This window comes from Protopterus annectens, chromosome 10.part0 (assembly GCF_019279795.1).
Source record: "Protopterus annectens isolate FY-2018-M chromosome 10.part0, PAN1.0, whole genome shotgun sequence".
NCBI classification, from domain to species: Eukaryota; Metazoa; Chordata; order Ceratodontiformes; family Protopteridae; genus Protopterus; species Protopterus annectens.
In genome coordinates, this window is record NC_056744.1 from 1,664,622,056 (window position 1) to 1,664,645,236 (window position 23,181).

The 23,181-nt window shown below is 41.6% G+C and overlaps 1 protein-coding gene across 2 annotated transcripts in view; it reads left to right on the forward strand.

Annotated features, from left to right (window-relative positions):
* LOC122813874 (zinc finger protein 578-like) overlaps positions 1 to 23,181 on the forward strand; it is an 890,730-nt gene that overhangs the window by 626,381 nt on the left and 241,168 nt on the right. The window contains exon 1 of one of the 2 annotated variants that reach the window (XM_044086413.1): positions 22,685 to 23,134. The exons of the other annotated variant lie outside the window; for it this stretch is intronic. Coding sequence (XP_043942348.1) covers positions 22,964 to 23,134 — 171 coding nt within the window. The 5' untranslated portion in view covers positions 22,685 to 22,963. Of the gene's footprint in view, positions 1 to 22,684; positions 23,135 to 23,181 lie in introns of those variants that run through there. 2 annotated transcript variants of the gene reach the window in all.

Sequence of the window (23,181 nt, forward strand, 5' to 3'; positions counted from 1 at the left end):
TCACCAGTGTCAGCTAAAGGAGAAATCCCAGAAGTAGTACTCAGTGTCCCACTGTACTGTAGTAAGATTTATATCACCAGTGTCAGCTAAAGGAGAAATCCCCGAAGTAGTACTCACTGTCCCCCTGTACTGTAGTAAGATTTATATCACCAGTGTCAGGCAAAGGAGAAATCCCAGAAGCAGTACTTAGTGTCCCACTGTACTGTAGTAAGATTTATATCACCAGTGTCATACACTTGATATCCTTTGACTTGGATTAGAATATGGTGAAAGTAATGTACATTTGATAACAGAACTGTTCTTAACAATGGTTAACTTAGCTTCTACCAGGATATAAAGATGGCGTCGGTCATGTGTGTTTGTTTCTCTATATGTATGTGTGCGTGTGCATGTGTGTGTGCGCGTGTGTGCGTGTGTGTGTGTGTGTGTGTGTGTGTGTGTGTGTGTGTGTGTGTATTTACACATGAATCCAAGCAGTATCTGTGGAAAAGCAGCCCTGAATAACAGATCTATCTATGCCACATATTGTCTGACTTTTACATGTTCCAAAGGTATAGCAAAGGGACATCCAATAGACAGCTGCACAGGCAACACCTACAGCATTGGCCTCTGCAAAACACACACAGATTTATTTGGCTTCTCCAGTAGGCACCTAGCCCACTTTTCACCTCTACAATCATTGGGACTACTATATGTTAATTACTGCATCTTTATATTTGTCCATGTGTTCTTATCATTGTTCTAGGCTATCACTAATGTATCCCTAATATTTATTTCATAACTGTGACATGTACTCCGCTCCAATATTTGTGCAATCATGTCTTTAGCTGTATAGCTGTATAGTCTAGATAGTTTGAAGTCTCTCATTGGCAGCCTACTTTTCCCAGGCAGCCTTGGTCACAACTATTTTTTTTTATTAGTGTACTTGTGGACTCCACAGTAGGCAGAAAGCAGAGATTAGGTAGCTTCATCTGAGCTGAGAACTGTCTCCTGACAAAGGTATTTAGGACACATGATCCACATCTGCGGAGGACATTGGGTGATCACCAGTGTCTCCATGACAATTTGTCAGATGCAGTGGTCAATGACATAAATGAAGTGGGCAGGGAGAACTGCATAATACAGCTCTGTCAAAAGTGTGTAAATTACATGATAAGGTGGGCATTCTAAAAAGGATACAGTAGCTCAGTTGAAACAGCTAGAGGGGGCCACCCACAGTGTCAGCCTCATAGGTGATAAAGCATTCTTGGACATCATCAACCATGCCTCCAATATGTATCCTGCATCACATGAAACAACACAGACATATAAGGCTGAGACTTGGGTACTTATTGTCTGTAGCTCTCCATATATTTTGTATATACTTACACTTAGCTGCTAGATAGCCCTTTGGAATTTCACCATGCAGGAAGTTCCACTAGAGATGACTTGTTTGTTGTTAGTGTGAATCATGGACACTGCCATGATGCTGTCCAGCTACACTGGTTTTCAGACCTGTGCACTGTAAACAACCTTGGAGTTGGTGGAATGGTGACCCTTCCTATTGAAATAATTCCTTGCTGTGGATACTTATTGAGACGTGTGCAATCTAGAGCTCCCAGCACTTTAAAGATGTGGTCAGTGTCAAAGAATCCACATAATTCCCAATATAGGCTTTAAGTATCACTGCATACATCATTTTGTGCTGTTTGACACCGTAGTGCCTGTACTTGTCATAACCCATACACGTGTACTAAACATTACTGCTTCACCTTAGCTGTCAGATACTGTTCACAATACTATCAGTGTGCATGGAAGCTCTCTTTCATCATCACTGTCATTGCTGCTCCTGCAGGATATACGTGTGGTGATTGTGACAGTGCCAGATACTGTTCACAATGCTATCGGTGTGCATGTGGTACAGTGGCAGGAAGCTCTCTGTCATAATCACTGTCATTGCTGCTCCTACAGGATATCCTTGTGGTGATTGTGACAGTGCCAGATACTGCTCACAATGCTATCGGTGTGCATGTGGTACAGTGACAGGAAGCTGTCTGTCATCATCAGTGTCATTTCATTGGTGATTCTGCAGGATATACTTGTGGTGATAGTGAAAGTGCCAGACACTGTTCACAGTGCTATCGGTGTGCATGTGGTACAGTGGCAGAAAGCTCTCTGCTATCAACACTGTCATTGCTGCTCCTGCAGGATATCCTTGTGGTGATAGTGACAGTGCCAGATACTGTTCACAATGCTATCAGTGTGCAAGTGGTACAGTGACAGGAAGCTCTATGTCATCATCACTGTCATTGCTGCTCCTGCAGGATATACTTCTGGTGATTGTGACAGTGCCAGATACTGTTCACAATGCTATCAGTGTGCATGTGGTACAGTGACAGGAAGCTCTCTGTCATCATCACTGTCATTGCTGCTCCTGCAGGATATCCTTGTGGTGGTAGTGACAGTGCCAGATACTGTTCACAATGCTATCAGTGTGCATGTGGTACAGTGACAGGATGCTTGCTGTCATCATCACTGTCATTGCTGCTCCTGCAGGATATACTTGTGGTGATAGTGACAATGACAGATACTGTTCACAATGCTATCAGTGTGCATGTGGTACAGTGGCAGGAAGTTCTCCATCATCATCACTGTCATTACTGCTCCTGCAGGATATACTTATGTGATAGTGACAGTGCCAGATACTGTTCACAATGCTATCAGTGTGCATGTGGTACAGTGGCAGGAAGCTCTATGTCATCATCACTGTCACTGCTGCTCCTGCAGGATATACTTATGGTGACTGTGACAGAGCCTGATGTTGTGACTCAGGAGGATCCTGAGACCAAGGGCTGGGCTGCCTTCTTCCTAATGATCAAATAGCTTGCAAACACTAAGAGGGGTATACTCCAGTGTCCCAGGATGTGTTTATGCAGTAGAACAGAGCTTTCAACAGGCTGAACAAAGTTCCTCATTTGTGAATGGATGGTGTTATCTTGCATTTTAGACTCACTGTGTGGGTTTCTAATAGGTATCATCAGCCAGGGCTCTATTGAATATCCTGCATCCTCTAAATCACATAAGAGACATATGGGGAGAGACCTGGATACCCATTGCCTGTAGCTATTAAAATGTGGGGCATATGTCTGCACTTATCTACTCAGTGGCCATGTGGAATATCACTGTGCATGAAATGGTGATAGACATAACTTGTATGTCTTATATGAATCATGGGCACTTCCAGGATGCTGATCAGACACATTGGTTATGAACCCCTATGTATGACATACTGCATTTAAGTTTAGGGAATTTTAGCCCTTCATATTGATATAATGTTGTCAGTGTTCACCTGTGGGGGTTTCCTATGCCACGTGTACAACAGGTAAATCCCATCATTTTGGGAAAGTGGGTGATGTCAAAGATGCCATTGAGGGGTGGCAGTCTACCCTGCAGTGTAAGGGAAACTGATATAGTCATTCATGTGGGATGTGCAGCAGACATATATTGAAAAAAAAACATCCTCAGTATTTTTTAGACTAATGCTTGATGCCTGTGACATACTTAAAGTATTCCTTGTCTGCCTGTATAATATCACAGTTACATTACATGCTGAAAAGCCAAATTTTGGCTAAATGTGAATCAGTCTTATGAATGACAATATGTGTGTGTGTGTGTGTGTGTGTGTGTGTGTGTGTGTGTGTGTGTGTGTGTGTGTGTGTGTGTGTGTGTGTGTGTAGTTCAACTTTAAGACTCAGCATGGGTCTATTTACAAGACAAAAATGCAGTTATTATACAGTACGTACGTTTTGTGAAATATAAAAAATCAGAATGTTCTCCACCCCATACTACACAATACACACATACTGCCTCTCAAAGCCCAAGGTTTATAGCCATTTTCCTATAGCACCTTCACAGCACATGTAATAACAGTTATACAGATAGGCAAGAATCTTATCAGCTTCTCATACAGGTGAGTCAAACCCAACAGTCTCCACAGCCTTCATTCAACTTTCCTTTGCAGGATAACAGCTCTACTGTTCCACAATGTCTTCTTTGACTCAAAGTTGTTGGTGTATACTCTATAGAAATCTTTCCAGGGTTAGTGGGAAGTGAACATGACAAGTCTAGTGTGTTCATATGTAATATACAGGTTGTTTTTACTGGACATGTCTTCCTTTTCCTACTTGCAAAGCTTGTATCTGCTATTAAAAGCACACTCTGCATGTCTATATTAATTCATCGAAAGATGTTTTCATCCATCTCCAGCAGCAGAAATTCACTTCAGCGAATCACAGAATTTTTCCTATGGTTCGTAAACACTTGCCCATAACCTGAACTGTGCCCTTTTCCCCACTGTAGTGCGATCTCGGAGTTGATATATATAGTTAGCGGTGTGTGGGGGTGAAGCCCCCAAATTGGGTGGATTTGATATAGTCCGTTGTGTGCTCTGGAAGGCTGGGCGAGTGTTTCAGAATCGTGGGAAAAATTCTTTGGTTCGCTGAAATGAATTTCAAAAGCTGGTGATTAATGAAGATGTATCTGTGGAGTACATCTTTCAATGAATTAATATAGACCCCACTCTGCAGTGTGTAACATGGGTTCAGTAGTTCGTTTGAGGCTGTCCTACCTTCCTCACTGCTCTCTCTAGTGCTCAGAACTGTTAAAGCAGATGAAGCCCCATGCACTGCAAATAATTATGATCAGTTCACCAATCATAACCTTAAATTATGTATTCTCAACATGGATGCCAAGATTAACCTCTCGAGCTTCGCACTCGAGGTGAATTTCTTGACATCCATGTCTTGAACACATAACTAGCAGGTTATGATTGTTGACCCAATTATAATTCTTTGTGTTTTACAGCCATTTATGTGGGTGACTTTATTTACATGGGCTTTATGCATATTATGCATATCCCTGTTAGCCAGTTAGATTGTTTGATTTGCTCATTTTATTTATTCATATTTGTGGCACATCATGAGAAATTTATCTGGAATTTTAAGACATTGCTGTGCTGTGCAGTTTATCTATATCCTTGGTGTGTCATCTAACCCAATAAAAATTCCCTAAGCCAGCAATATGTATGTTACTCAATAAAAACTAATGTAAAAGGTCACACACACACACACACACACACACACACACACACACACACACACACACACACACACACACACACACACACACACATAGCCCAAAACATCCTAGCTCACATAAAAGTGACTAAAATATGGACTGCATCTCTCATTCACTTAATTGTTAAAAATTAAATTCATACGTCTCCACTGTACAGATTTTTGCAAAATGTCCAGACTTTTGTCTCATATTTTAGTCCGTTTTTTTATAAAATTGTAATTTTCTGGCAAATTTGGGGCAAATTATTAAAGGCTTAAGTTAGAAAATAATGGCAGACATTTGAGTTTCAGACTTCATACCCTTCAGAAAATTCATGCTAATGCAAACCTTTTATTCTATCAACTTTCTCAGTTTGTAAGAACAATATTTAAAAATTGACTCTATTTTTTGGCCTTTGTCCAATTTTTGTTTATGGCTTTGTCCAAATTTCTTGATCTATGAGGTTGAAAAGTATGCATTCACAGCATATAGAAAACACCCCCCATAAAAAATGGATATGTAAATCTGCACTTAGAAATGAAATTTATTCATACTACAATTAAAAAAATGAAAAAATGAAAAGTGAAATAAAACACTGACTACATCTAATCAAATATAAAATGACATTGTTAGCAAAGCAGACATGGTTATGTATAAACTAACTAAAATATTTTAATAGAAAAACTAGAAAACTAGAAAATCAAGCAAATTTACCCAAACATAATCCTCAGTACAATCTAAAAACATCAAGATGTAAACTGTTAGTGCAAAAAAAAAAGATTTAAAATTTCCTTACCACAAAAGCACGTATGTAGTCATGAGAAACTCCATGCTTAAAACAAGTACACAAACTACCTAAAGTGCTCTTCTAAGTAAACTTAGGCAATTATAATAGCCCACTAAAGTTAATATGAAATACCCATCTAACTTAAAAGCAGGAGAAGTTTATAACTGCAATGCGCAGTTTTTTTTTATTTTGATACATGAAATGTCTAGTACTGTAATATTACAGAACTATAGGTCTTTCCACTCATCTTGAAATTTTCCCTAGACCAGTAGTGCATGCCACACATCAGACCTTCACATATTACATTGTCTTTCAGTATAAAACTCATTACCTAAATTCAAAGTACAAGATATTATATGTTTCAGACACCAAACAGCATTTAATACCCAGACACTCATCTCAAAAATCATTCTGTAAACCTGCAGTACAAGATATAACATTTATTGCATGCCAGACCCCAAAGTATCCCATTGTCACATATCATAAAATTCATTCCCTAAACATAATGTACACGATATTACACATATTGTATACCCTAACCCCACATATTCCATTTCCAATTATAATAAAACTTGTTTCATAAACTAGTGTGCAAAATATTACACTTATCATGCAAAACGTTACATATATCACACACCAGACCACCACATATTCCATATTTATGAATATGTTAAGTAGTCTGTTACTCTTAGGTTCATAGGTTTATAGGTAAGTACTAGGCTATCTGCCTGAGGGCATTTATAAGTCTAGCCAGAGTGTGTCAGCTTTCGCCATCCCATTGATTAATTAACTGAGCCTCTGTCAAGAAGAGCCAATGAAGAGATCCCAGGGGTGTATTTTCTGCTACCCATCCACTTGTCAAGGTTTCTCTTGAAGAGTGTTAGTGAGGGGCTCTGCCCAATGTAGTTAGGAATTTTGTTCCAAAGCATGGGGAGTCTCTGTGACATGAATCTATCCCTCCAGCATGTTCTATTTATTGTTGTGGTGAGGTTTAGCTCACTAGAGTGAGTGGCTCGCAGTGACTTGGATTTCTTTAGGTGGAGCATGTCCATCAATTCTGAGTTGGACATGGCTTTGTAAGTCAGGCAGAGATCACCTCTGAGTAAGCGATATGCCACTGAGTAGAGCCGGAGTTTTTCCAGTCGGGCTACATAGGACATATGCTTGAGACCAGTAATCCTCTTGGTGAGGTACTTTTGTGGTCTTTCCAGCTGTTGGAAGTGTCTTGTGAGGTACATCCCAAATGGGGCATTGTACTCTATGATGGGTCTGATGAGTGGTGAGTAGAGGGGCACTATAACCTCTTTATTTCTAGATGCGAACCCTTTAGTAATTAGATGGGCTACATAGAAGGATTTCCTAACTACTTTGGCAATATGATTGTCAAAGGAGAGATTACTATCTACCTGGGTCCCCAGATCTCTTATTACCTCTTCTGTATTAAGAGGGCTGCCACCTATGTGGTAATTCATGGGTGTTTTGTTTTTCCCAAATGGGATGACTATGCATTTTTTGGCATTTAGCTTGAGACCATGACTTTGACACCAGGTGTCCGTCTCAGTAAGGTCCTTTTGGAGAATGTCTGTGTCAGCTGGAGAGTCAATTATGGCTCCCAGTTTACAGTCATTGGTGAACTTGGTTAGCCATAGTCCTTCTGTGTTTGCCTGTACTAATGAGAAGTATATGCCGAACAGTAGGGGTTCCAGGACTGAGCCTTGTGGGATACCACTTGTGACTGGTTTAGAGTCAAACCTGGAGTCCGCTGTTCTTACCATGTGAGTTCTGTCTGTAAGCCAGTTGGCAACCCATCTCGTGATGTAGGGGGTTATGTTCAGGCTGGTGAGTTTTTCTATAGTTCCCAAGCGGGGAATGGTGTAAAACGCCTTGGTGAGGTCAAGGTAGACTGTGTGAACCACCTTCCCCTCATCTATGGCCTTGGTGACTGTCTCGAAGAAGTCAACCAGGTTTAGTAGGCATGATCTGCCCTTAACAAAGCCGAACTGGGTCAGGTCAATTGTTTGTAGGTTCCCAATGTCTTTGTTAATGAGTTCCATGATGATGTGCTCCATAGCCTTGCAGACTAGGCTAGTCAGGCTTATGGGGCGATAGTTACCAGGGTCAGTTGTGGCCCCTCCTTTGTGGAGTGGAATAACCATTGCTGTGTGCCATTCTATGGGCACGTAGCCTGTGGAGAGGCTGGAGTTGAACAGTGTGTTTAGGTGGGGGGTTAGTTTGTTCTGTAGTTCGTGCAAGACGCAGCCTGGGACACCATCTGGCCCCATTGACCCTGTGCTTTTGGCTGTTGAAAGGGCTGTTTTCACCTGTGCATCTGTCATTTCTGGGACACTACACATTTCCGGTATTGTTGTGGGCCCTTTTGGGGGTGAGAGGGGGCTGAAGTTTGCACTGAATCTATCTGCCAGGATGTTGGCAATATCAGTAGGTTCAGTATATTTTGTGCTATTTTGCACTAGCTCAGAGCATATCTGTGAGTTGTCACTTAGATTCTTGACATAGCTAATGAAGGAAACAGCAGCAGTGACACGGCAGGGTGAAGCAACCAGAAACCAAGAAATATGTAAAAATCACCCAAGGGCACCAACCAAAGAGTAGTCTTTTAGTGTAAAAAACTTTTATTCACTATTCGTCCGAGGACTTCATCAGAAACACCTATTGCAAGTATTACATCAACTTTAAATATGCAAGCCACAAACAGTCATCCAATCACATTTAAGAATTCATTATATCCAAAACACATTTAAAGCCACAAAGAACATGAATTTGATGAATTTAATAAAAATAACATATGAAATAAAAAACAATAAACTGTTAAACACTGGATCTGTTATTAACGATGTATATTTTTGTGTTTTTATATTTTTAATATTTATCTTCCTGCCATTTAAAAAACACTTAATGTTGACAATATCTTTGAGACCTGGAGGATAGTAGGAGGCCAACTTGACCTGCCATTCCACTTCTTTTTGTTCCACCTTGCACCTAAAATTTCCCCCTCTAACATCTTTACTAACTAATTCTACAACAAAAAACATAAACTTATTCCAATTAGGACATACTAAGGAATGTTTGTGCAGCGCATTATTGGAATTCCTAGTTTTAATGGCGTAAAAGTGTTCTAAAATATGTTTACCCAAGCTACGTGTGGACATACCCACATAAAATGCAGGACATCCACTGCACATAGCCACAAAGACTATATCATCTGTATTACAATCTATTCTAGTGGGGACAGTAAGGTTGTAATCTAAATGCCCAACATAATATTCGCGCCCAAGTGTATGAACGTACACGCCCTACAACCTCCATATTTGTACATCCCCATACGACCATTACCTGTGGAAGTGACACGTGGGCTAACCTCCAACATGTCTTTAATGTTGAAGTTCTTCTTATAAACAAACCTAGGTCTTTCACCCACCACACTACTTATATCTTCATGTCCTGAAATGATCTTTCAATTTTCTTTAACTATATTACATATTTGTGAATTGTCTATAAACATACTTAAACAAAACCTTGATGATGAGTCATTTTTGTCCGAAGTGAAATTTATTAAGGCATTGTCTCTAGAGAGGGGTTACCCTGCTGAATTATTGAACTGTGTGGCAGAAGAAGTTATTTCTAGGAGGAACTCAGACTTTCCACCAATTCTTAAAAAAAGGTTTTAGTAAGAAGAAAAACAAGAATAGTGATGATTCTATCCCACTAAGGTTTTGTTTAAGTATGGCATGCATCCTTGTAGGTCCTCATAGAGTGCATTTGTAAAGGTTCCTGCATCTTGGACACTGTTATCCTTTAGCATGGGGGCTGTGAAACTTACCACCTCTGTCTTAAGTAAGGTGAAGTTTGCTATAGAAAAGTTTTCACTGTGGTTTACTTGGTTGGGGGTGGTGGTGTGGTGTGGACATCCAGAGTGATTAGTTTATAGTCTGATCTAACCAGTGACGGGTTGACCTCCGGTGCGGAACACCTGTCGCCCATGTTGGTGATGACCAGGTCCAATATGTTTTCATCTCTGGTAGGAGTGTTTACCAGCTGATCCAGGGCATTTGAGTTGATAAATTCCAGGAAGCGCTGGACCTGGGAGTTTGTACTTGAGTAGTTTTCCCAGTTAACGGTAGGGTAATTGAAATCACCCATATCATGGTGTTCGGTAGGACCTAAATGTTTTCCAGTGTCTCCAGAAAGGCGGAGTGGTGGTCCTGGGTCAAGGAGGGTGATCTGTAGCAGGCCACAATTTGCATTGCAGATTTGCCCAATGTTAGTTGCACATGGATGATCTCAGAAGTATCATGTTGCGCCACTAACCTGGAGGTGTAGGTATCCTTGATAAATATGGATACACCCCCTCCTTTTGTGCTTCGGTCTATGTTCTGTGGCTGAAATGTGTGGTATGAGTTGTAGCCTGGTAGTGCTGGGGTGCTCTGTGGAGCTTTGAACCAGGTTTCAGTTACTGCACAGATGTCGACGTTCTCCATACTGAGGAGTGCTTCGAGCGCATGCATTTTGAGATTTAAACTCCTGGCGTTGAGTAGCATAACCCTCATTTTTTTTATTTGTGCTGTTTATGGAGGTGGGTTTGACTTTTGAGCCTTGCCTAAAAAAGGCACTATGGGGGCAGCAAGAGTCTTGGCCAGTATTCGAATGCCTAGGGGTGACAGGTGCAAGCCATCTCTTGTGAAGCAACGAGGCTTGTCGAGCATGTCGTCCCATGCTGACAGACACTGGATCCCCTTTGAATGACACCAGAAGCTTAGCCAATTGTTGAAATTGATCATTTTTTCTTTATACTGTGGTATCATTCTTGGTGAGGGCAGGATGCTACTCAGGGTCAGGGTCATACCCGCCTACACTACATGATCAGAGAGCTCTTCCATGTCTCTTTTCATGTAGTCCAGGGAGGTACGTCTCAAGTCATTCACACCAACATGAACAATGACAGAGTCATATTTGTACTTGCTCTGGAGTGACCTGAGTGCTTGTGTTATGTGGCAGATTCTGGCTGCTGACAGGCAGCTAACAGTAACCTTCTCCTTGTCCACTCTAGTGAGTGGGACATCAGTGTGCCTGACTATAGGGTCACCTATAACTAGTGTGTTAGGTATGTTATTTCGCCTTAAGGGCTGTAATTGTGCGGCACACTGATTTTGTGTTTTATGTGTTGATACTGGTAAATATCTCATTTCTTTCTCATTTCATCATCATCATCAACCCCCTTTTCCCATTTTTCTACATGGGGTCGGGGCATTGTGTTAACTGTTGCCATCTCTCTTGATTCAATGCCACACTCCTGCCTTCTTTGACACTGATGCCTGACTGCCGCAGAGCTCCTCTCACACAATCCATCCATTTCTTTTCTGGATGTCCTTATTTCCTCTAAGCTTCTTCCTGTCTCTCCCAAACCTTCTTCACCAGGTTGTCTTCTGCTTTCCTGCACATGTGCCCGAAGCACCATAATCTGTTCCCTTTGATATTTTCTGCAATTGAAGCTACTTTGGCTTCTGCTCTTATGTCCTCATTCTTCATTTGTCCCACAGTGTGCATCCTACCACCCTTCTCAGGCACTTCATTTCCATCACCTCTAGCTTCCTCATCTGCTCTGCCTTTACTACACAGGTTTCTGTACCATACAGTAGTACTGGTTGCACCACTGTCTTGTACACCTTACTTTTCAGCTTCTTTGGCCTTTCTTCTGTCATTCACTACACCTGAGACTCTATACCAGTTGGCTGTGGCTCTTCTGTTTCTAGTTTTTACCTCTTCTTTCAGACTTCCTTTCTCCTTAACCAGCTCTCCCAGATACTTGAATCTATTAACCTGTCCCAGTATCTTCCCTTCTATCTCACTTCTCATCTTGTTCTGATTTCCCCTATCTGCTGCCATTATCACTGCCTTATCTGTGCTTAGTTTCATCCCATGTGCCCTCAGTTTTACATTCCAATCACCTATCCTTTGCTGAAGTTCTTGCTCAGAGTCTGCCTGCAATGCCACATCTTCTGCATACAGCAACTTTGTTGATCTGTCCCCTCTGACCTGTGTGCTAATGTAGTCCATCACCAGTCTGAACAGCAGTGGGCATAGAGCTGAACCCTGGTGCACACCCACACCCAATGGAAACCCCTCTGTGAGACCATACTTGAGTCATTGGGTCCTTGTAAATGACCTGCACTAATTCTACCAATGTTTCTGGGACTTTGAACCACCACAGTATTGCCCAAATCAGCTTTCTTGAGACCTTGTGATATGCTTTCTCCAAGTCTAGGAATGCCCAGTTGGACTCTTTCCTCATCTTTAGTGCCTTCTCAACTATCTCTCTCACTGCAAACATCGGGTCAGCTGTGCTGTCTCCTGATCTAACTGAATTGCTTATCTCCTATTTTACATTCTACTACGCTGAATGTATGTTTATCAGTCACTCTCTCCAGAACTTTCATGCAATGTGACAGGAGTTTGATGCCTCTGTATTGCCCACAGTTATGGATGTCCCCTTTGTTCTTGTACACTGGAGTAAGTATGCTTATTCTCCAGTTATCTGGGATATGCCTTTCTCTCACACTGCTATGAGTACCCTCAGGAGCCATTTCTCCCCTATCTCACACAGCATCTTTATCATACCTGCTGTGACCTCATCTGAGCCTGCTGCTTTCCCTGGCTTCATTTTCTTTAGTACTATTCTTACTTCTTCTAGGGTGGGCTCCTCTTCTTCTGTCATTGTAGGCCGTGTCTGGGACAGTACAGGTTCTGTGGGGTTTTCTTCATTTAGAATCTGCTGGAAATACTTTTTCCATCTGTCTTTGATGTCCTGTGGACTAGTAAGCAGGTTGTTGCTGGCATCCCTTATGAAGGGCATCTGACTATGTTCTTTACTTTTTTGTCTTTGCTTTGCAGCCTAATTTAGTTTCTTTCTCACTTATCTTTAATAATATGGAATATATTTTTTTTGCATGGGAATGTGGCTTTAACCCTTTGGAAATAAAACAGTCATGTGATCTGTTTGGCAGAATATTTAAACTTTGAATGACTTTTAATTTGTTACTTCTGAAGAAATCCTAAATTATAGGATGAAAGCGCTTAAGTATTTAAAATCAAGTAATAAATATTGCTTTTAGTAATGTTGGTCTGTTGAGCCATGCCTGCTAAAGATCCTGGTCCATGCCATGGTATTTTTTTTGTTCTTTCTCACTTATCCCAATTTAACCCTAAGTAGATGCCGACCTGCTGATGCATACAGATATACTCTCCTGAGAATTGCCTAATGCTAGGAACTATCATATTGGAGATCACTTAGGTGTTTGGTGTATTTACTTCTTAACACTTTCCTCAGCTTGTTGGAAGCTTCTCCTAGGTGGGTATCCTCCATTCTCTTGTTCACCCCATGCTCACTAATGTCTCTGTCACTGTTTTTTTGTTTCTACTAGGAATCATGCTGACAATTGTTGCCAAAATGACCTACACTGTCCTTCCTGACATGGAAGAAGGGTTAATTCTCATAATTCCTCTCTCGGTCCCATGAGGTTCCCCCAGTGACCAGGCCCCTGGCTGAACCCATTCACATAGGACATAGTCTTGAGCTTTAGCCGTCTTCACTCTGGAGATGACCTGTAGCTTTGAAAATGTCAGTGCAGATATGATTCAGACTTCTCATCAGTTATTCTAAGCTAAATCCCATTAACACTCTGAATAATGTAAAGGAAATGCAAGGATTCAGAGCAATGTGTAACGATGTCTTCACTTCCAGGTTAAACATCACAGAAGGAACTCCCAGTCAGATATGATTGTACTCTTACCTTTATGTACAGCAGCTTCAGTACAAGCTTAAGCACTTCCTTTTTTTACAGAAATTGAAGTTCTGCCTCCAGAAATGTTCATTTAAACTCTTGGATAAAACTACATCATGGATGGGATTAATAAAACTTCACAGTTCTTCATATGAAAGCATAAATCCAACATGCAGGTTGTTTTATCTGTTTACAGGGTGCAATGTTATCAATGAATAGCTGTAGAAAACATCTGACATGTTCTGGTTATCTCTTTCATTTATCCACGGTGGTGCAGCGGTTAACGTTGTCGCCTCACAGCAAGAGGTTCTCCGGTTCGATCCTCAGCTGGGGTGCCTTCTGTGCAGAGTCTGCATGTCCTCCCTGTGGTCGCGTGGGTTTCCTCCGGGTGCTCCGGTTTCCTCCCACATCCCAAAGACATGCTGTAGGTGGATTGAACACTGTAAATTGGCCCTAGGCATGAGGTTGTGCATGTGTGTGTGCCTTCTGTGGAAGGTTGGGCGTCGGGCTGGCAACTCGACACTGTAAAACTCCACTGCCAATCATGAGCAGACAGGTGATCCACTGTGGCGACCCCTAACCGCGAACAGCCAGAAGAAGACTCAGGCATATCCATCTTAGAGCAGACCATGCGCTATAGGACCCAGTTAGTGATTATCCAAATAAAATGCAGATGAGTTACAGAGGTAGCACATTTGTGCAGCAGTTAGTATTACAGTCTCACAATGCTTATTTCTCCACTACAGATGCCATATAGGGTGACTTCTCTGTGGAGTCTGAATGTTATCCCAGTGCTTTGCTTTTTTTTTCCACTTGTTGCATCAGTTTTTCCTTTTTAGACCTTAAACACTTGCCAATATGTCAGTGTGTAAGGCTATGTGTGTGTGTGTGTGTGTGTGTGTGTGTGTGTGTGTGTGTGTGTGTTTTATGTATGAGTGTGATGTGTGCAAACATGAGCATATATGTGTGTGTGTATATATATATATATATATATATATATATATATATATATATATATATATATATATATATATATATATATATATATATATAAACATATAGGCTTACTATCACATAGTCGATCACACTTTGTGCGATTGACATATGTGCAAAACAATTTAGCATAACCAGAAATGCGAGTGCCACAATGTCGAACCTTGTAATAGCGAGCAGTCGCTGCTGTAAGGTTCAACATTTTGGTAAATATTGCACTATAGTGGGAATCTGGAAATGTATCCTTTCTCTCACTGCAGTGCGATCTCTGAGTTTGTATATATAAGTGGGAGTGTGGGGTGTGGGGGTGCAGGGGTGCTTCCCCCTTGCAAAAAGTGTTTTTCAATGTTGAGTGGATGTGAGCATTTCAGTAAAGTTGACATTTTTGACATTCGACTTTACTGAAATGCTTAGTTCAACATTTTTTGTGTTCAGTGTTCTGATTTCCGAACATGTTGTTCTGTCATCTTAACACTCAAACACAGTGGATTTGATTATGTGATAGTAAACCTTATATATATATATATATAAAAATATATATTTATGTATATATATATATATATATATATATATATATATATATATATATATATGTGTGTGTGTGTGTGTGCATGTGTGTGTGTGTGTGTGTGTGTGTGTGTGTGTGTGTGTGTGTGTGTGTGTGTGTGTGTGTGTGTGTGTGTGTGTGTGAGATGTTCTTCGTGTTTCACTGTTGCAGTCATCACATTTGGGTTATCTGCTTGCAGTAGCCCTCAGTCAGCCTGATTACCAAAGTCTTGGGTCCTGTGTCGGTTGCTGTCTCATCTTCCATGACGTCAGGTAGTCAGGGGTATAAAGCATGTAGCCGCCGCCATTACATCAGTCTTTCTTGCAATGCGGTGCCCAAAGCAGAAGCAGTTCGCAAGTGCCGGTCGGCCGACTCCCGAAATTTTTGTTTTCGAGTTTCAGAACAGAAGTCTTCAACTAAAGCTAAGTACCCCATTGGGGAAACTGTTTCTTGCTCTAAACTGATGTTAGTAAAAGTCAATAATTGTATTTCTTGTGGAAAGCAAATACCTAATAAAGATTTTCATTCGTACTATATTCCTTGCCTAGGTCCTGACCACGACGTGCCTCACTGTCGGTTTTCTGCCTTATTTAAACAACAAACTATTTGTCGTCGGTATATTTACGCTTCTAAATATTTTGGTACTCAGTTCAATTATCCAGATATGTCTTCGGTAAGCCATCCGACTACTGACATTCTGAAAAAACGCAAAGATAAAGACAGAGACAGATCGCCTACGTCCATAGCTGCCAATGACACTTCTCCTAAGCTAGTTGCCAGTTCACCGGTACTCAGTGAAGCACTTTCGCAGCCTCTGATACCCGCTACGTCAGATTCACAGGCCTCTACTGAGACCCATTCAGAGTCCGATATGCCGCGAGATGCTTCAACTATGGAACCTGCGAATATCTCCACCTTGGATGTGTCCGGAGCTGCTGTGCAGGCACCGGCTTCTGAGGGTGTATTCAAGCCTACTGACTGCATATTAAACCAACGCCATCTTCTTCTTCTTCAAGGCACAAAACTCGAACCATGCCTAGAAAACCGATGCCCAGACTGTATGGTCAGGCCTCTATGCCTAAAAAACAAATGATAAGAATGGCTGAAGACCTTATTACTTTAATCAGGTGGAAGCCAACTTTCCTCCTCTAAGAGACCTAGGACTGTATTTGCTTATGATACTTCTGATCAGGATTCTGAAATTTCTGTTTCCTCTGATGACCAGGATTTACCCTTTTCTACCTATGAGGATTCTGATGCAGAGGACTCTATCCCCTCTGCTTCCCCTCCAGAGGATTTCTCTTTTGGTGAAACGTTGCATACTCTTACGGAGCATTTTCGCTGGGAGAGCCAGGATAATTCTGACTCTAAAAAGAGGCTTAAGGATTTCTTACTCCTGCCTCAACACATGCCTTTAGCTATCCCCCCTGTACTAGACATTGTTGATGATGCCTTTTCGGAATCTATATTGGCCCCTGACTCTTTACCTCCTGCTCCCAGAAAACCTGATAGATATTACAGGGTTCCTGACACTCACAAGTTCCTTTTTAAAAATCCTACTGCAGATCCTGAGACCATTTCACAGGGACCCAAGGGCATTAAGGCTATACTGCCAAAAATCCTACCCCCTCTGATAGAGATTCCAGGGTGCTGGATAGATGGGGTTAGAAGGTATACACTTCTGCAACTTTGGCCATTAGGGCCTTAAACTGCCAGTTTCATATGTTAACGTGTCAGCAGCATATTATTGGATTGCTTAAACAGAAAATGATGTTGATTCCTGACTGTGCTGAAAATAAGGATTTACAGGATTTAATGCATTCTGCTGAACAAGTTGGAAAACATACTTTACAATGTGGTTTTGATTCACTAGAGGCATCTTGCAGGGCTGCTGTCACTGGGTCTGTACTTAGAAGGCATGCTTGGCTTAAGGAGCAATCTTTGCCAGATCATGTTAAAGCTAAATTGCTGGATGCTCCCTTAAATCAGGACCGCCTGTTTGGCAACAAAGCAGAAGAAGTACTTAAAAAGATGGAGGAAAAAGCTAAATCTATGCAAACTGTTAAAGATTTCCTACAAGTACAGCCTCTAAGATTTAGCAGGCATTGGCCCTCTAAGAATTGTTCCTTTCCTGTCTCTTCCAGGCCTTCTCAGTCCAAACCCAGAACCAGCAGAACACCCAGGCTTCAGTTCCAGGGTACGTACAGGACTAAGCAGTGGGGGGCTCCCACTTCCAAATCAGGGAATAGAAGACTCCCCCCTATGGTAAACTGTCTCAATGACAACTTTAAAACTTCCAAGCCCTTCTCAACTGACTACTCCTTTAGGGGGAAAGATTGCTCTGCAAGCAAAAAACTGGGAACTCATTACCCAGGGCAAATACGTTTTAAATATAGTTTCAAAGGATACAGATTTCACTTCCACATGTTGCCATCCACCAAACGGTTGGCCATATCTACCCCAAATCAGTGGGCAGAGGCTCAAAAGCAAATACTCTCTCTCTTAAGCATGAGCTATTGAAACTGTACCAGAAGAGGAAAAGGGACAAGGTTTCTACTCAAGACTATTCCTGGTACCCAGAAACTCATGGCGCCCTATCCTGGACCTTTCTATCCTAAACACCTTTCTGGTGATCCCAAAATTCAAGATGCTAACCCTTCACCAGTTACTTCCTATGCTAGGCAAGGATGTCTGGTTGGCAACACTGGATTTAAAGGAAGCCTACCTGCACATCCCAATCAGGGAATCTTGCAGAAGACACCTATGCTTTAAAGCAGGCTACATGCACTATCAGTTCTCTGCACTGTCCTTTGGCTTATCTACTGTGCCCAGGGTATTCACAAAGTGCCTAGCTCCAGTCATTGCATTTTGCAGGCAAAGAAATATTCAAATATACCCATACCTGGGCGATTGTCTAATTCAGGCAGAAAGTCAGGACATACTTTTGAATCATCTGGCATTTGTACAAAAGGTGCTAACTTGTCTGGGGTACACCATAAACGAAAAGAAATCACATCTTGTACCCTGTCAACAAATTATATTCCTGGGAGCAAGCTTGAACACAACTTCCCAGATGGCTTTCCTCATGCCAGAGAAACAAATTCATTTGACAACTTACTTCAAACTAATGGCCACAAAAACCCTGCTATCCACAAGGCAAATACTGCAAACCTTGGGGTTCATGGCCTCCTGCATTCTCCTAATTCCATATGTAAACAGTGGTATCTAAAAAGCCTATGGTGTCGACATTCCCAGGATCTAGAAGCAATGATTCCTATCATACCTTTCCTACAGATAGAGTTCATTTGGTGGGCACAGCCTGCCACCAAAACAAGGGATTATCATTCACTCTACCCCCTGCTGTCCAAACCCTAACAACAGACGCATCGGACTATGCATGGGGGGGGGGGGGGGGGCTCACCTGGCAGGGAAGTGCATTCAGGCAAATGGAACCCTAGTCAAATGCACCTGCATATCAATCAAAAATAAATATTAGCTGTACAGAATGCTCTGACAGCCTTCAAGGACCACATTCTTCCAGGACAATTAATGGTAAAGACGGACAACACCACTGTTATGTGGTACATAAAGAAACAGGGGAGTACTCATTCATACACCCTCTGCAGACTAGCCATGGCACTGTGGAGCACAGCCTTGAGTTACCAAGTGCATCTACAGGCTCAATTCCTGCCAGGAAAGCTAAATACACTGGCAGACAAACTAAGCAGAAATCTCATGGACCCGCAAAGTGGAAACTGGAGCCAAAGACTTTTAACATGTTGATAAACAAATGGGAGAGCCCAGATATAGACCTGTTTGCCTCCCCCCAGAACTACCAATTGGACAAATTCTGTACAAGGACTCCCCACAAACAAGCTTGGAAAGTGGATGCCCTGTCCTTCAACTGGAAAAATCTATCAGTTTATGCCTTTCCTACTCTGCCTCTCATCTCCAAAGTACTACTAAAGATCAAACAAGACAAACCAAGGATGATACTGATTGCACCAGACTGGCTAAGCCAACATTAGTACCTCCTCTTGCGCAGTGTGTCACTGCTGGCTCTATGGCACCTGCCTCAGACCCCTACCCTGCTGTCCCAGCAGGAGGGCCAGATTCTGCATCCTTAGCTTCAAACCCTGAACCTGGCAGCCTAGCTAATTACCTAATCTCTCTGTTACCATACCTCAGTAAACAAGTGTTGGATGTCATTTTGGAGGCAAGGAGGCTTAGTTCTAGAAAATCTTATGCTGAAAAATGGAAAAGATTCTGTTCCTGGAACCAAACTCAAGGGATGGGCACAGCAGTGCCCAATTTACCTCAGATTCTTCAATACTTAACTGAGATGCTTCACAGGGGCCTTTCTTTTTCCTCCATCAAAATTCATGCCTCAGCCATTTCAGCTCATTACAACACAGAACTACCCCTCTTCTCTCATCCACTGCTCAAGCATTTCCTTATTGGGGCCAAAAACTTAAGACCACCCAGGACAGCCCAAACTCTAGCCTGGGACCTTAACTTTGTATTGGAAAAAATCACTCTACCTCCTTTTGAGCCAGCTGCAAGTGCAGAGTTAAAATTCCTTTCTTGGAAAACAGCCTTCCTTTTAGCAATCATTTCAGCAAGAAGAGTATCTGAATTACAGGCCCTTATGGCACTGGAGCCTTTCATCATCTTTCATGCGGACAGGGTGCCCCTCAAGACCAATCCCTCCTTTGTGCCCAAGGTAGTATCCAGTGTGGCTCTTAATCGGTCCATTCATTTGCCAGCCTTCTTTTCTAATCCACAGAACAAAGAGGAATGGATACTGCACTCCTTAGCTGTGCACAGACAACTTAGATTTTACTTGGACAGGACTAAACCTCAAAAGAAATCTGAACAACTGCTGGTGGCATTTGCTGCAAAGGCAGAATGGAAGGCCATTTCAAAGCAAACCATTTTGAAATGGATAGGCCATTGCATTCCTTTCTGCTATAAGCACCATGGAAAACCTATCCCACAGGGAATAAGACCACACTCAACCAGGGCTGCATCTACCTCTACAGCCTTTCTCAGAGGTGTACCTACCAGGGACATCCTAGAAGCTGCTACCTGGAGTTCTGTACATACATTCACCAAGCATTACCATATGCCAATTTACTCTAAATCCAGAGCTGGCTTTGCCACTGCAGTCTTGCAGGGCCTTATAGCTGGTCCTAATGCTATCTAAATTCTTCCTCCCATCCTTAGCTTTGGGAATCTACCCAAATGTGATGACTGCAACAGTGAAACACGAAGAACATAGTACAGTTGTGTACACTTACCATAAATGTAGATGTTCGAGTGTATTCACTGTTGCAGTCCTGGTTACCCTCCCTCCGGCCCCCTGACTTCTTTTGGCTATACCTCTATTCTCCTTTACTATGCTTAAAAGCTGTTTGGTGTATTTGCTTTTTTGTTGGAGGTATAACCTTGCATATATATATATATATATATATATATATATATATATATATATATATATATATGTATATATATTTAATTGCTTCCCATTAGGGGGGCACCTGACATCTGGGGCAAGAAAAACAGATGTAATGGCATCGGCTGCATGCTTTATACCCCTGACTACCTGACGTCATGGAAGATGAGACAGCAACTGATGCAGGACCCAAGACTTTGATAATCAGGCCGACTGAGGACTACTGCAAGCAGATAACCCAAATGTGATGACTGCAACAGTAAATACACTCAAACATCTACATTTATGGTAAGTGTACACAACTGTACTTTTGTGAGTGTGTATTTGTGAGTGTGTGTATGCATAGACTGGTATCCTGGCCACTCTAAGATTAGTTTCTCTGCTTTAATCCTGTTCAGTTCAAGGACTGGCTCTGGCTTTCCTCAGACTGTTAAATGGATAAAGTGGATATTGGAAAAATGTAAGTGCTTGTATTTGTTGTGGAATTACTAGTAAAATCATAAGACTAATGCTTTGAAGCACAGGTCATGGATTAATATATGTAACAAAGCAAGCTGCTAAACTATTAAAGTCTATCTTTAGGAAGTACAAGTAGAGTATATCAGATTAGTAAGGCCTTTCCTAATCTGCACTGAGTGTGTTGTCTGTGTATCTAAAGACAAGTTCTAAGGCAGCTACAGGTCACACTAGCAGGATATTCATCATAAATTATTGCTTTGCCACAAAGAGTAGCTGTAGCTAAACACTGCGCAGTATGGAGGGTCATGATTCAGAAATGTGGGTTTGCTGAATATAAGCAACTTTTAGCATAAAAAGCATTACTTACAATTCGGAAGTCCTTGTGGTGATATCAGTGATTCACAATTAATATTGTGTAATCTGAGCCAAAAGTCAGGCTACTATACCACTCAGAAAAGTACATCAAGAAACACTGCATTCCAGTTTTGTGCATGTAGTACACTGTGGAGGCATGCATTTCATTAATGCAGGTTCTGATTAATTTGCACCTAAAAGAAAAATCGGCAATGATTTGTAATAAAATAAATATACTAGTTCCACATTTACAGAGCAGTTTGGTGCTGCTCCCCCTGACATCATAGGAACATCAGGTTACAAAGTCTGCTGGTTTGCTGAGTGAGGGTTAACTACTAAAATGCTTTGTGGCATGACATAACATGCCGACTGACTTAATTATTCAAGGTGCTACAAAACTTCATCTAAATCACAGAAATAATGTAGCCTGGTGAAAGCCTTTTTCAATCTATCGCGCTTAGTTTCTGAATCTAGGACAAGGCCATTAACATTACATTTTATTCTGGTAGAAACAAAGTATATATTTGTGGGGCAGCTTTGGTGGTGCAGCGGTTAGCGTGGCACCTCACAAGAGGTTCTCCGGTTTCATTCTCGGCTGGGTGACCTCTGTACTGAGTCTGCATGTCCTCCCTGTGGTTGAATGGGTTTCTTCTGGGTGCTCCAGTTTTCTCCCACATCCCAAAGACATGCTGTAGGTGGATTGGACACTCGAAACTGACCCTAGGGGTGTGTGTGTAAGGTTGGGTGCTGGGCTGGCAACATGACACCGTAAAACTCCATTGCCAGTCATTCTGTGCACCATTGTTCTGCTTTGGCGACCCCTAACTAGGAAAAGCAAGCAAGAAAAAAGTAGATATTTATGGGACTAGGTGGAAAAAATTCTGTCTAAAAGGTGGGAATGACATTAAATCCTAACAGTGTCCGTGCAAAGACACAGAAGGTGGGATTATAGAAAAGGGAAATATGACAAGTTTAGCTAGCCCACAGATGTAATAGAGTTTATCTTGCATTCAGATATTTGAATCTGAGAAAAAAATTACTAGAAGCTTCTAAAATGGACTGCCTAAAAAGGTACTTAGAGAGTGAAGTATTTTTAATCTCTGATTAGAAAAGCTCACAGCACTGCTGCTTTAAAAGGAGGTGGTCACTTCTCAGCACATAGTACTTCCTGTGCTCTGAAAATGAAACTAAAAAGGGTTAGCAGTAGTTATGTGGCTTGCAGTATGTGGAGTTTATGTATGGCAAATTATTTGCTGTTTGCTTGATAACTCAATGATTTTAGATTTAGATGCCATTTCTGGAGGTCATCTGTTTACAGTATTTGATATAAAACAACAAAACTGACGTGGTATGAATTTAAGCCTTGACTTCACTAACATAGTGAACTGATTGCTGGTTGATTTGGTGTAAATATCCCAGGGAGCGAAGCAAGAATATACACAAAACAAGAAAGTGACTGCAGGGAAAAAGAAGCAATGCATAATTTGTGTGCTACAAATAAAAGAACAGAGCAGTGTTGTACGGAGCATAAAGAGAGACTGGAGTTATTTTGTAAGGATGATGAGACCTTTATCTGTGTCCTGTGTGTTCCCAGACATTCCAGCCACAGTTTTGTATTCCTGCACGAGGCAATCAGTGTGTATAAGGTAAGGGATACTGCGATAACTAACTTTAACTAACAGGGTTCTTATAG